At 34.4% G+C, this 13,381-nt stretch overlaps 2 protein-coding genes across 3 annotated transcripts; both read left to right on the forward strand.

Moving 5' to 3' along the window:
- Positions 1 to 786: 786 nt before the first annotated feature.
- On the forward strand, positions 787 to 10,102 carry LOC121266448 (kinesin-like protein KIN-5B). 2 transcript variants are annotated; one of them, XM_041170263.1, is made up of 24 exons: positions 787 to 982; positions 1,363 to 1,554; positions 2,164 to 2,293; positions 2,403 to 2,558; positions 2,647 to 2,984; positions 3,064 to 3,202; positions 3,584 to 3,681; positions 3,778 to 3,934; positions 4,026 to 4,095; positions 4,172 to 4,248; positions 4,495 to 4,548; positions 4,635 to 4,715; positions 4,796 to 4,907; positions 5,006 to 5,092; positions 5,345 to 5,520; positions 5,606 to 5,767; positions 5,851 to 5,958; positions 6,061 to 6,219; positions 6,298 to 6,381; positions 6,475 to 6,680; positions 8,635 to 8,736; positions 8,835 to 8,944; positions 9,014 to 9,165; positions 9,585 to 10,102. In XM_041170263.1, the coding sequence occupies exons 2-24, from the start codon at positions 1,379 to 1,381 to the stop codon at positions 9,804 to 9,806; spliced, it is 3,156 nt and encodes a 1,051-aa protein (XP_041026197.1). In that variant the 5' UTR covers positions 787 to 982; positions 1,363 to 1,378; the 3' UTR covers positions 9,807 to 10,102. The 2 variants fall into 2 exon arrangements, with proteins under 2 accessions (XP_041026197.1, XP_041026199.1); XM_041170265.1 differs by having other exon boundaries at positions 1,379 to 1,554.
- A 1,981-nt stretch (positions 10,103 to 12,083) lies between these two features.
- On the forward strand, positions 12,084 to 12,932 carry LOC121264068 (zinc finger protein ZAT11). Its single transcript, XM_041167114.1, is given in 2 exon segments — positions 12,084 to 12,549; positions 12,552 to 12,932. Coding segments are annotated over 2 exon segments (555 nt in total). The 5' UTR covers positions 12,084 to 12,215; the 3' UTR covers positions 12,773 to 12,932.
- The last annotated feature ends 449 nt before the right edge of the window (positions 12,933 to 13,381 follow it).

The raw sequence follows: 13,381 nt of genomic DNA on the forward strand, positions 1-13,381 counted from the left end.
TATTTGTGAGATTGAGGTTTTAATCAAGAACAAGTTTTTGGACAACCCTACTTGTAGCACAACAATCAAAAGTCAATATGTAAAACACATCATTCATATCACTTAACTAATAAGATTTGATTTTGTAATATTCAAAATTAAAAATTTATCTTCTAAATAAAATTATGTTACGTAAGTAGTGCAGAGACAGTAGAATAACAGTAAAAGATTTATTTTTATTTTTTATTATATGCATGTTTGAGATTGCGGTGAGAAATATACTTTATAACTTTATAGTATATAATTTATAGCTTAAATAATAAATTCTATTATTTAAAATTATTTACTATTTGATAACCAAATGTTTAAACACTTCAAACGTGTTATATACGTTTGAAATAAATTAAAAATAGTTTTTAAGATAGAAATTACGATTATTTAATTTATAAAGATTATAATCATATTTTTAAAAATTAAAATAATTATTTGAAATTATATAGATATTTTTTTCTATTGAAATTTTTTTCTTAAACATATTTTTATTTTATTTGAGATTAAAAATTATTTTAACATGTAACACTCAAACTAATTAATTTTTCTATTAAAAAAATTTTAAAATGCTATTTAAACAAACAATTTTTAAAATTTCTAACGCAACCCGTTTCAAATTTTCAGCCTCAATGGCTACAAAGGCTATGCGGCCCATTTGAAAAAGTTTGCCCAACGGGCCCACTTTTTGAAAATGCAGAGAATCTTGGCGTGCCTCGGATGGCTATTCCCCCCTACAAATACCCCAACTAGCCGTTGAAGATTCAAAAGAAACACTTTGCCTTTTTTGAAAACGCCCTAGATTAACGGCACAAATATAATTTTACGATCTTAGAGAGAGAGAGAGAGAGAAGCAAGAATTGGGAAAGCTCTTTTCGTTTCGCTCTTTCATCAGATTCTCCGTGCAGTCCGGGGTTTTGATCAAAATCATTTTTTTTCCTCGGCGGAACACTGTGTAAGTGGAGTTCCTTCAGTAACTTAGATCTATTCTAAAATTTCTTTCTGTTTGGTTTCTGAGAAAGCTAAAATAAATCAAAAGGAAATAAAATCATGTTTTCCAGCCAGAAAAACGAAAAAGAAACCCAAAAACAGGTTCTCAAATGGACCAGCCAAGCAGTTGTCTTAGGCGCAGCCACCAAAGGGGATGGTTAGGGTTTTATATTTTGGCGTCACCCATCTATTATTCATATTAAAATGACTCAGTGGTTTTATTCATATTTTTTTCGAGTTTCTGTAATCGTAGTGATTTTTTGAACTTTTCTCTGTGAGAGATTGAGATGCTTCACTTTTTTCTATCATAAGTTTTTAAGGTAATTTTACTTTCTAATGATTTAGATCCAAATTATTGAAGATGTCACTCACTCCTGATCAATCTAAGAAAGTGGGATCGGGGATGACACCGTCTCCCCATCCTTTTCTTACCCCTCACCCTGAACGGCGGCGTATGGACCCGAGAATGGTAGAATGGAACTCAAACCGTCAGGACAGGGATAAAGAGAGCAATGTGCAAGTTTTGCTAAGATGCAGGTGACCGGTTCAATGTTTTTCGGCTCTCGCCTCTATGCCTGACTATTGAAGGGGTCAAATTTTGATGATAGGGTTCTATACCAATTTTTAGGCATCTCAATGATGATTATTATTTGCAGGTGTTTCTGTGGGTGATTTGAATGGAAGAGAACGAAATTAGTTTTGAAATTTTTGTTTTTAGAATATTGGCATGTCATAGTCTGAAGATTAGTAATGACTGCTTTTTACTAGGTGAATGATGCTATGAACTAGGATAATTTTGCACATGGAAATTTCTTTTTGTTGAATCATGATTTCTAGCATGTGAGACTATCTATTTAATTTTGTGATTCATTGTTTCATTGATGTTCTCTAGCTGCAGGATTGTGCTTAGATTGAGATTTTGGAACTGTGATATAAGTCAAAGAATATATAGTTTGGCTGTGTTTGAAATCGTGTATATCATCTTTTGAGGACTAGATGGCATAGCTAGAAATAAAAGCATTAAACTGGTTAGATAACCTTTGATAAGTTTCCTTGACTATTCTAAATTTTAGTTTAAGATAACTCGAGCATACAAGCATGCATTCTTCAATTAATTTAGAATGATTTCATTTGCTCCAATGTCAGGCCTTTAAGTGATGATGAGCAAAGGTTGAATGTGCCGAAGGTGATATCATGTAATGATCACAAAAGAGAAGTCACTGTTTTGCAAAACGTAGCTAATAAGCAAATAGATAGAGTTTTCACCTTTGACAAGGTATGCTTCTACCTCTATAATGATTTATAACTGTTTTGCCTCTATGTTTTTACAGATGATTTCTGTTTATAAACATACACTTCCTTTGCTGTTTTGTAACATATCCTAGGTTTTTGGCCCCAAAGCACAGCAAAGGTCTATATATGACCAGGCAATTTCACCAATTGTTAATGAAGTCCTTGAGGGATTCAACTGCACTGTCTTTGCATATGGGCAGACTGGCACTGGAAAAACATATACAATGGAGGGTGGGATGAGAAACAAGGTACAGATTAATCAGTCATCTAACAATACCATGACATTTTCAAATGTTAACAGAATATCATATCCATTTTTCTTACTGTGATTTACAGGGTGGGGATTTGCCTGCGGAGGCTGGAGTTATTCCAAGGGCAGTTCGTCAAATTTTTGATATGCTGGAGACACAGAATGCTGACTATAGCATGAAGGTGACATTTTTGGAACTGTACAATGAAGAAATAACTGATTTACTGGCTCCCGAAGACAATTCAAGATCGACTGAAGATAGACAAAAGAAACCGATTTCCCTGATGGAGGATGGAAAGGGGTGCGTGGTTATAAGAGGTCTTGAGGAGGTAGCCGTGTACAGTGTGAGTGAAATTTATACTCTCTTGGAACAAGGGGCATCCAAAAGGCGTACTGCAGACACCTTGTTAAACAAGCACAGCAGGTAATTTATTCTTTTGTTATCTCGTCCACCAGGGTAAATGGATTTATAAGAAACCATAATTTACTCTTTTTTGTTTCAGCCGTTCTCATTCCATCTTTACCATTACTGTCCATGTAAAAGAAGCAACTGTTGGTGATGAGGAGCTAATTAAATGCGGCAAGCTTAATCTTGTTGATTTGGCAGGATCAGAGAACATATCTCGCTCAGGTGCACGAGAGGTATGATAATATTTTACTTTTACTTGGCAATGAAATCAATTGCTTGTGATATCTATTATTGATATAGTCTCCTTTGCAATTATGTAAATCATAATCTCTTGCCAGACGAAAACAAGCTTAAAATTTCTGAGTAATCATTTACATAGTCTTTCAATAGTATAAATAGCAAGCAACTTTCTTAACATCGTTCAAAATATGGCCTACTTTAATAATGGACGTCACAATATGTTTTTCACGAACACTTTATTTACTATATATTTTTTTCAAAAATACAATAGTATGTCCAAAGCTACACAGCATTATATTTTTAGTGTCTAAAATTTTCAATTCTACCTTTTGAGGTGACCATCGGATTTTGATCAAGTCATGATCTAATTACAGGGTCGGGCAAGAGAAGCAGGGGAGATAAACAAAAGCTTACTCACCCTAGGCCGTGTTATAAATGCACTTGTGGAACATTCTGCTCATATACCTTACAGGTTTGTCTTAATATTTTACGAAATTCTTTTTATGTACTAGGTTTCTTATAACTCTTTTCCAATGCGTCTTCCACATGTTCCTAATTTTATTTTCAGGGATAGCAAACTTACCAGGTTGTTAAGAGACTCCTTAGGGGGCAAAACAAAAACTTGCATCATCGCTACAATTTCTCCATCTGCTCATTGTTTGGAAGAAACTCTAAGCACTTTAGATTACGCCTTCCGTGCCAAAAACATAAAAAACAAGCCCGAGGTCTATAGCTCTTCTTTTGCCTCCATTTTACTTTTCTTTTTCTAGACATATATTTATGTTTTGGTGCTGATGATGAAGTTCATCTTTTCAGGCCAATCAAAAAATGTCCAAGGCTGTGTTGCTTAAGGAAGTGTTTTTGGAAATTGAGAGAATGAAACAAGGTCCGAGGATTCACTGTTTTTAAGACTTTTGTGCAACAAAAGGTTCATACTTATAGTATCTTTTAAATTGATTCAGATGTTCGAGCAGCAAGGGAAAAGAATGGTGTTTATATTCCGCATGAAAGGTTTGCCCGAGAAGAAGCCGAAAAGAAGGTGGCCATTCAGTTATATATAGATATTTATTTAAAAACTATCTGAAACCAATAGGAAGCAACAGGATCCAGTTGATAGTCTAAACCTTAATTGATTGGCTCTAAGATATGCAGTCTATATAGTATTCTATAATTTGAAATTACAGATTTAGAAGATCCTATGATTCACAGTTGAGGAAACTTGAAGCCTGCATCTGGAAACCATATTCTTTAATCCTATGTAGTTGATTTTTTTGAACACTTGCAGGCGAAGAATGAGAAGATTGAGCAATTGGAGAATGATCTCAACCTCAGCGAGAAAGTATGAATTGCGTGCTCTTTGATTAATTATATCATTCTCATACGATGTTATAATTATATTAGTAAACGGACTTATCTTTCCTGTAGCAAGTGGATACATTTCGTGAGCGCTATTTAACTGAGCAAGAACAGAAACTGCATTTGGAAAGTGACCTCAAAGAATGCAAGGTATATAAACTTCTATTTCTTTGTTCTTAGTTTCCTCGGTGCATCTATCTGATTTGCCAATTGAAATTATAATCTCTCAGATAAATCTGGAAAACAGTAACAAGTCATTGCTTGATCTTCAAGAAAACTACCTGTTAGCCATCACAACATTGAAGGAAAAGGAGTTTATTATTTCCAAACTGTTATGCTCAGGTAAGACCACTGAAAGATCAGTGGCAAACTTTTGTGCTTCATGCGGTATATATCTGTTCCATTAACAAAATTCTATGCATTTATCAATGAATAAACAGAAAAATCTTTAGTTGAACGTGCAAAGGAGTTGCGCACCAATCTGCAGGGTGCAACAGAGGATATATCTTCACTGTTTGCAAAATTAGGTATGTTTATTTTTTGCTTCGACCCACTTTTGTAGTGCCTGTTAATCTATTGCTTTAAAGGTATCTTTTCCCTAGTGACTTTTAGTTCTAGAAGTTGAATTTTCTAGATTTGGGATCATAAGTGAACTTAAGCATTCCATAGTTAGTGGAAATATATGCGGGTATGATGTAAGAAATATATTATTAAGAAACAATAACTGGATGGGCAATTGCTTCAATGTGATACTTACATTTTTATGTATTATTCTGCAGAACAGAAAGACAAGATGGAAGCAGAGAACCAGAGCATGGTTTTGAATTTTGGTTCTCAGCTGGATCAGAGCTTAAAAGACCTGCACAGGACCATCCTGGGGTCAGTTTCTCAACAACAGCAGCATTTAAGATGCATGGAAGAACATGTCCGCTCATATCTTGCTAGCAAATGTGATGTAAGGAAAGATTGTAGTCACCTCATCTTTATTCTTGTCTTGCTTATACCAGTTATCTAATTCATTATTTTATTACTATTGCCAGGTAACACAGGCGCTTGAATTAAGAATTAAGAAAATGACAGAGACCTATACATCAGGAGCAGCAACCTTGAAGGAGCTTGCCAATACGCTGCAAAGGAAAGCTTCCTCAGACCTGGAGCAGATAAATTCTACAATCTCAAAGCAGGCAATGGCAGTTGAGAATGTACGAAGCAAAGAAGATTGTTTGTTTTCCCCTTTTACTCTTCTTTGCGCTTCTGTAGTTAATAAGATTTGTTGTCTTTACAGTTGCTTATAACTTTGGTTTTGGAGGCCAAGGAGGTTATTGGTGACATCCAAAACTCTCTTGATGAACAAAAACAGTTGCTGGCTTTCTCCAGTCAACAACAGGAGGAGGTAGGATTATAAGTGTGATCTTATTTTATTGATTGAAGTATACTTATTTTGATAATTAAAAATATGATATGTGCTGAGAATGTTGATCTTCATGGACTATAGGGGTTACAACGCAGTTTGGTTTCAGCACAAGTAATTTCAAAGGCAACCATGAGCTTCTATAATAACATTCACAATCGTGCTTCTAAAGTAATGTCAATACTTGAAGAAAACCAAGTTGAGAGATCCCACCAATTAATAAACTTTGAGGAGAATTTTAAGGTAAGATAATCCCGGAGTGCACTCCATGTATGACTGACCTATTGTGATGGCTAATAGAGTTCTATTGCCGTGAAACAGGAGGAGGCTGCTAGAGAAGAAAAAATGGCTTTGGAGAAAATTGCGAGAATATTAGAAACCTTGACATCTAAGAAAACATATATGGTGGGATTGGTTGTCACTCTTTGTTTTTTTAATGTCGCATTGAACAGTTTGCAAGTTTTGCACACATGACAACTTAAATGTTATATATATTAGGTCTCAAAGGCATCAAGGAACATCCAGGACTCAAGTATACAAGAGAACACGAGATTGAAGCATGAGATTTCCAAGATGCAGCAAGTTTCAACTGTTGCTAAGGAGGAGTTGATTGAATACGTGGAAAAGGTGGAAAGTCATTTCATGGAAGACACATTCTCAGCCACTGAGTCTAGGACTGTCATGGAAGATTGTCTTTATGAGTGGTAAGTTTTTTTTTTTTTTTTTTTTTAATCATCTTTATGGCTTCTGTTTCAAATTTCTAAGCTTCATACTAAACAAGTGGAAATAAATTAAAATAAAAAGGAAATAGTATACAATAAAAACTAGGTGCTTTGTTTAGGGAAAGAGGATTCGTTGAACTAAATAAACTTTTCTTTTATATGTTGTTGCCCAGATGACTAACCAAAGATGGAGTGAATTGCGTTTTTTGAAAAATTTCACAAATATAAATCAAATGCGCAATATGATAAAAATATGGACCCAAAAATACTATGCAGTAGTAAATGTAAGGAGCAAGGGTAATAAAAGAGATGCAAACTCAGTATTTTATCAAGGTTCTGGTTTGCTGCTTCGCCTTATTCACTATTTAATCTTCTTTAGGTGGAGAAGGAAATCTATCATATACCTTTGAGCAATAATGCCTTAAAGAATTTGTATATACTACCTCACAAGAATTATACACACCTTTTAACAGTTAAACAAAAGCTGAAAATCAGTCCTCAATAAGTGAATGAAACAATACAATGCAAACTAAATGAACAGGTGATGAGGATAAGAGAAATGCAAACTCAGTAAGTATTTTATCAAGGTTCAGGCCCGCTACCTACGTCTTTGCCTCAAGTTGCCCCTTGAATATTTTCAAATTCACCATTTCAACCTACTTCAAGTGGAGATAGAATTATTCAACCTCTTTCAGATAAAAATTGAAACATATTACACCTTTACACTGTATAGAACAATCACCTTATGAGTGGTGATTTAGTTATTTCCTTGTGTAGAACTCCTACAACGCTCATAAGGGTTATACACACCCTGTTACATTTATATACAAAATTTGATAGTGGGTAAGTTATCAAATTACACTCCTTAATCAGTAAATGAAACAATACAACACAAATTATATCTAAATGAACAAGTGATAAGACTCTCAATATTAGAAAAGAGAGAGTGAGAGTTTTTTATGAATGAATCTTGTAAAACTTGTAATCGTTATCTCCTAGAAGATCTCAAATAAGCTATTTATACGCATATGATAGATTGAAACAAAAGTTTCTTCTGTTTGCACATCTCAAATAGATTGAAATAAGCTATTTAATCACTTTTCAAATGCACATATGAAAGATGCAAATCGATTTCATGAATTTTTAAAAATATTCTTGAGCTTTAAAACTTTTTCAAATTAATAAATACAGAATATTTTAGAGCTTCATTGGCAAACTTGTTCATTGGCTTGATTTGTTTATGTTTTTTTATCTTCAACCGTTCATCATGTAAACAACTTGAGACTTATTTATACTTGAACTCGTTTGTTATGTTATCATCAAAATCAATAAGTTGGTATTTATTTATATAATGCTTGAAACATTGGGGTCAACATGGGTGACTCTGAGTCCATCAGATATGCAAGCTTCTGAACAAAGCCGCAATTTAAATGAATCATAGAGGTTCCTCACTGCATGTATAAGAAAGGAAAGTTCAGAAGCATGTATGAGTACCATACACCAGGAATTATACAGACATGAAGTAGTTGACAAAAGTCAGGAATTATCTGTCAAGGTTTAAACTAAAATTGTGTTCGATGTTTGCAGAATTAGTGCAATACAAGCATTTTTTATGTGATATTGTTAAGTTCAAAATTTTATTTCATTGATTATTATATTGCCTTTCAAAACACCTACGATCATGTTCCTATTAATGCTGCTTAAAGAGTTGAGAGGGTGAATTACTTCAGGTATCCAATGGACAAAGCCCCCCCCTTCAACGATTATATTTGATTCCATGTCTTTTTATCTTCTTTTTCTTTTTATTGGCATGGGCAAGGAAGTACAAATCTGTGATTTGTCTTTTGATACTTAAAACATCCTTTATTCTGATTAGTTTCGTGAATAGTCCTCGTTTATGTTACTCATATATGATTGTATATTTTATGGTATGCAGCTCAAATAGAGTGGATTATTCTGGGAAGCAGTGGGAAAATGCACAGTCGTCCTTAAATAGTCTTATTAAGATTGGTATTTCAGATATTGAGTCTAATATAATGTAAGCTTCCCTGTTCTCCTTGCTTTTTAAAAATTACTCCTTTTCATCCCTCAGTTTTTTCTTATAACATTTGTGTGTGAAATTTATTTTTTTGATAGGGAAAATATATATGCAAATCATTTTGCACATGAAGAATTTGTGTCTGCGTCATCCTCAGTAAATGCTGATCTTGATGCTAGAGCCTGTGACATTCTTGTAGCTGTTAAAGGTAATAAATTTTTACATATTGATTTAGTTTTCTTTTAGCACTCTTCTCAAATCTAAGTGGACTGGGCAGATTCTTTGATCCTGGATCGTGAAAATAAGAAGGAAATAGACTCTATGACAACCTTGTGCTTGGATCAGCTTAAACTGACACAGGAAAAGCACGGTGGAAGTATGTCAAATATCCGTAGCCAAGCAGAAAAGTGCCTCGTAAAAGATTATTTGGTGCGCTCTCTTACCTAGAATTCCTTCATTTCTCCACTCCATTACTCGATTGGAAGAGTTGTAGTCAAGATTTTGAAATATTTGGAAGTAATTGATTGCCCCAAGACTTATTTTTATTACTGGTATTGTCTTCATTTTGAAATATTTGGAAGTAATTGATTGCCCCAAGACTTATTTTTATTACTAGTATTGCTGAAGACAGTCAAATGTGAAAATGGTTTTCAATTAGACACTTTAGGCAAACATACGGATAGGATGCTACAGGATGGTCTTCGATTTGAGTTCCTGCATTTTTGTATAAAAATAGCTTCAAACTCTTGATTTTGATTTTAGTGATCTTAAAAACAATGAATACCAAGCTCTGGAGACATTGTTGCAGAATTTATAAGTTGGTTATTGGTGTTTGTTTCCATGAACAGGTCGATGAGCATACTAGCGCAACACCTAAGAAGCGTGATATAGCAGTGCCAAGTTTGGCATCCATTGAGGAGATGAGAACACCCATCTTTGAAATCGAAAACAAAGATAATAATACTTCAGCGGATGGGTTGAAATGGGCCATCACTGAAAGCAAGATCCCGCATCTGGCAGCCTCACCTATGCTTCAGAGAACTCCCTTTGCTGATATCAATCGATTTTGACTACAAGGGTTAGTACCTTTGAAGACCATATATGATGGAAAGCGACAGATGTGGTTGTTTTTATGTCAATCAAGCTCTTTTATTTCAAGATTAACGTGCTCATCATCTGATGAATACGAGTCTAAATATCCTCAAGAGTGAAATGTTTTAGATGAGACAACATGTTTATGCAAGAAATTAAACCAGGGTAGTATGTGTAACGACGTGTATGATGTATCTTATCTAGAAGCTGAATAGTTGGGTATAAAAGTTATTGAATATATATAGTCCTAGCCATGCCGAATGTTCTTTTTGCCCATGTGATTTACATATTTCTTTAGCATGTTGGAAGCAAGTTTTACTTCCAACAACACCTGCTCAGCTGCCCATCACTAGTCCAAGTTATCCCGTCAAAACTGGTGCAATTTGCTCATCTAGAAGTTCAAGAATCTTATGCATGGCATCCATTCATGATCAGCTGCCGTATTCGTATATCTAATATGGGATCCACTCAGAAAACTCATTTTTTAATAAAACACTTTTAAACTAATCATCTTAATCTATCTCATCTTCATCCCAAACATTACTAAAATAAAACACTTTCAAGCTAATCATTCCATCTTTTTTAAGCTTTAAAAAGAAAATTAAAAAACAATTCAACTTTTTTTAATTCTAAAATAAAAATAATATTAAAAATTTATATTCTAACAATATTTTTAATTTTATAATATATTTTATTCAACTTTTTCTCTCTCTTTTCTTAAAATAAAATAAAAAACTTAACTCAAAATTATCTCATTATTATTCACAAATCATCTTACTTGACAAAATGCCTTGAACAAAAGCTCTCCGAAAGAAAAGTACTCTCAAACGAGAGAACTTCAAAATTTGACTTGTCTGTCAAAGTACTGAGGCGACAGTCTTGATTTGTTCCCCCCCACACCATCTTTGGTTGGTTGCCTGCCTTCTTCACCTATGGCGTGCTAAACATGTGTTTGAAGTTTTCCAAAACATACACCCCGGAAGTTGCTCCAACTTGCATGCAGTGCGGTCCCGTTCTTCTTGAAGGAGCTTGATTAGCAGGTTTTCCTCCTACTAAAAAGCCGAAGTTTCACACGAGGCTCCACATGAGGAGGCATCCAGACACTCTTCTGGGAATTGCTTGCAGACATGGCTGAGCGTGTCTAAACTGTTATGCGCCGTGTGGAAATATTTTGTGATGCCTAAGTACTACAATACCTACCAAAATGACGAAAAAGATGCTAAGCTTAGGAAACAGTTGCGGAACATTCATCATCCCGACCCCACAAAAAACCGCAAAATAAAACAAAACAAATGAAAGCGAAGCATCGTGGAAAGTTGGAAACAACTTTTCAACTTTTGGTCCAACGTCTCATCTTCTTTTCTTCGTGAGAACGCATGAGCACACGTCGTTCCAGCGCGTCATATAGAACAATAATCTTTCTTTCCCCTCCCCCACTTTGACTAGCATTACCTTCGGAGTCTTATGTTTTTTCAAATGTTTAAATTTTATACAACTCTTTTGTTAAATATAAGTTATATATGCATATGAAAGTGAATTTTTTACATTTTTTTTTTTACAGTGGAATCCACTTTTTATAAAAAAAACTTTTTATAAAATACATCATCTATTGAAAAAACTTTATTTTTTATCTTAAATTTTGTAATTTTTAATCGCGCTTATAAAAATATCGTATTTGAACTAGCTTGTTTATTTATCACTTAAATGAGAACCATATATAATTAATTTAAATTTAGAGATGAGATAAGATAAAAGATAAAAGTTGAAAAAAATATTATTAGAATATAATTTTTTAATATTATTATTATTTTAATATTTAAAAATATTAAATTAAGATTTGAAAAAATTAAATTATTTAATATATTTTATATAAAAGTTTAAAAAAAATTATAATAACGAAATAAAATGAAATAAAAAAATTTCAGAATCTAAATCGGGTATTAGTATTACATTTACAAATAAAAGAAAAAACAAAGAAAACCTTGGAAGCTTCGTACAAGGATCGCACAAGTGGCAGGGCGAAAAGTGGCAGACGCGGCAGGGAGAAAAACTAGCGTACACCACCGTCAAAAACAATTGTGTGTTAGGGGCTATTTTCGCCCTTGTAATGTTCGAGTCAAATAAATAGTCCCAGCAAGCAGCCTGTTACCAGGAACCCAGCACCGTAGTACCGTACTACTTCTGCAACGTCTGTCAGTCAAACAAAACGAATGTACGTTTCAAATTTAGACCCTCGACTCCCAACATCTTTAAATACCAAACTCGCAGCCCCTCCAGCTGTCTCATAAATTTCCTTTCCAATTTCCATTCAACTTACGTTATCAAAGCCGATACTTTTCTGACTTCAATTCCTAAGTTCTAACGTTACGTACGTCCTGTTTGTTCACATGGCCATGAAGAGAATGAGAGAAGATCACGGAGGGAAAATAGAGAGCTTAGACATGGCTGATTGTCTGATGCTGCTGTCTCATGGCTTAGCAGCAAATACGACCAAGCCCAAAACATCCTCGAAGGTTGATGTCTTTGAATGCAAGACTTGTAATCGCCAATTCCCATCGTTTCAAGCTCTGGGTGGCCACCGAGCCAGCCACAAGAGGCCGAGATTAATGGGGCCGGAAGAAGAACAGAGAGAAGATGGGAATAAATTGCAGACGTCAGGGAAGAAACCAAAGATGCATGAGTGCTCCATTTGTGGGCTGAAGTTTGCGATGGGGCAGGCTCTTGGGGTCATATGAGGCGGCACAGGCCGAATCATGATGATCATCGATTATCATACGTTCCTCATGATGTCGGCGCAAAAGTGCCGGTGGCGGTGATGAAAAGATCTAATAGCAGTAAGAGGGTTGTCTGCAGCTTGGACTTGAACTTGACACCTTTGGAGAACGATTTGAAGTTGTTATTTGGGAAGATGGCTCCTAAAGTAGATCTTCGTTTGATGATTTGACGTCGATCTCAGCTAGATTTTCATGTGTAGCCAGTTTTTTTTTTTTTTTTTTTCATTTCATTTTTATATTCATTCATTTATAATTTGATGTACGTATAATATCATTCATGAGTTGATCTAATTTACAGATTTTGTTAATTGAGACGTTGCTTTTTTATCTTTTGTCCGATCATCGATAGGGGTGTAATCGGTCTAGTTTGATCTGATATTATATAAAATTTAAGACAGAATCGGTATATATCGATTTTACATTTTTCACAACCGATTACGTATTGATTATCCTCCTAAACCAATTTCCCATCATATCCAACCTCCTTTTTCGATTTTCTTTAAAATGTAAATTTGTTATTAAAAATCTGTTTAAAAAAAAATTGATTAAAAATCTGATATTTTGCACTAACCATATGAATTCAAAAGTTGATTAAGTCCCTTGAGTCCTTGACTGCTCATTGGATTTAAAAGTTGATCAAATCCTTTTCACCACCATGCTGTCTAGTTCGTTTTAATACTGCTTCAGAAACTAGGCATGTGGATCCTAAATATGCCCGGACACACTGTCTTATTTTCTGAAATGTCTCCATACATGCTTGTGTCGCAGGGTCATTGGAT

Source organism: Juglans microcarpa x Juglans regia, chromosome 5D, assembly GCF_004785595.1.
Source record: "Juglans microcarpa x Juglans regia isolate MS1-56 chromosome 5D, Jm3101_v1.0, whole genome shotgun sequence".
NCBI classification, from domain to species: Eukaryota; Viridiplantae; Streptophyta; class Magnoliopsida; order Fagales; family Juglandaceae; genus Juglans; species Juglans microcarpa x Juglans regia.

Coding starts and splice junctions, on each gene's coding strand:
- LOC121266448 (XM_041170263.1), top strand. CDS start 1,379: ATGTCACTCACTCCTGATCAATCTAAGAAAGTGGGATCGGGGATGACA. Junction 2,294..2,402: donor GAGTTTTCACCTTTGACAAG/GTATGCTTCTAC, acceptor AACATATCCTAG/GTTTTTGGCCCCAAAGCACA. Junction 3,682..3,777: donor TCTGCTCATATACCTTACAG/GTTTGTCTTAAT, acceptor TTTTATTTTCAG/GGATAGCAAACTTACCAGGT.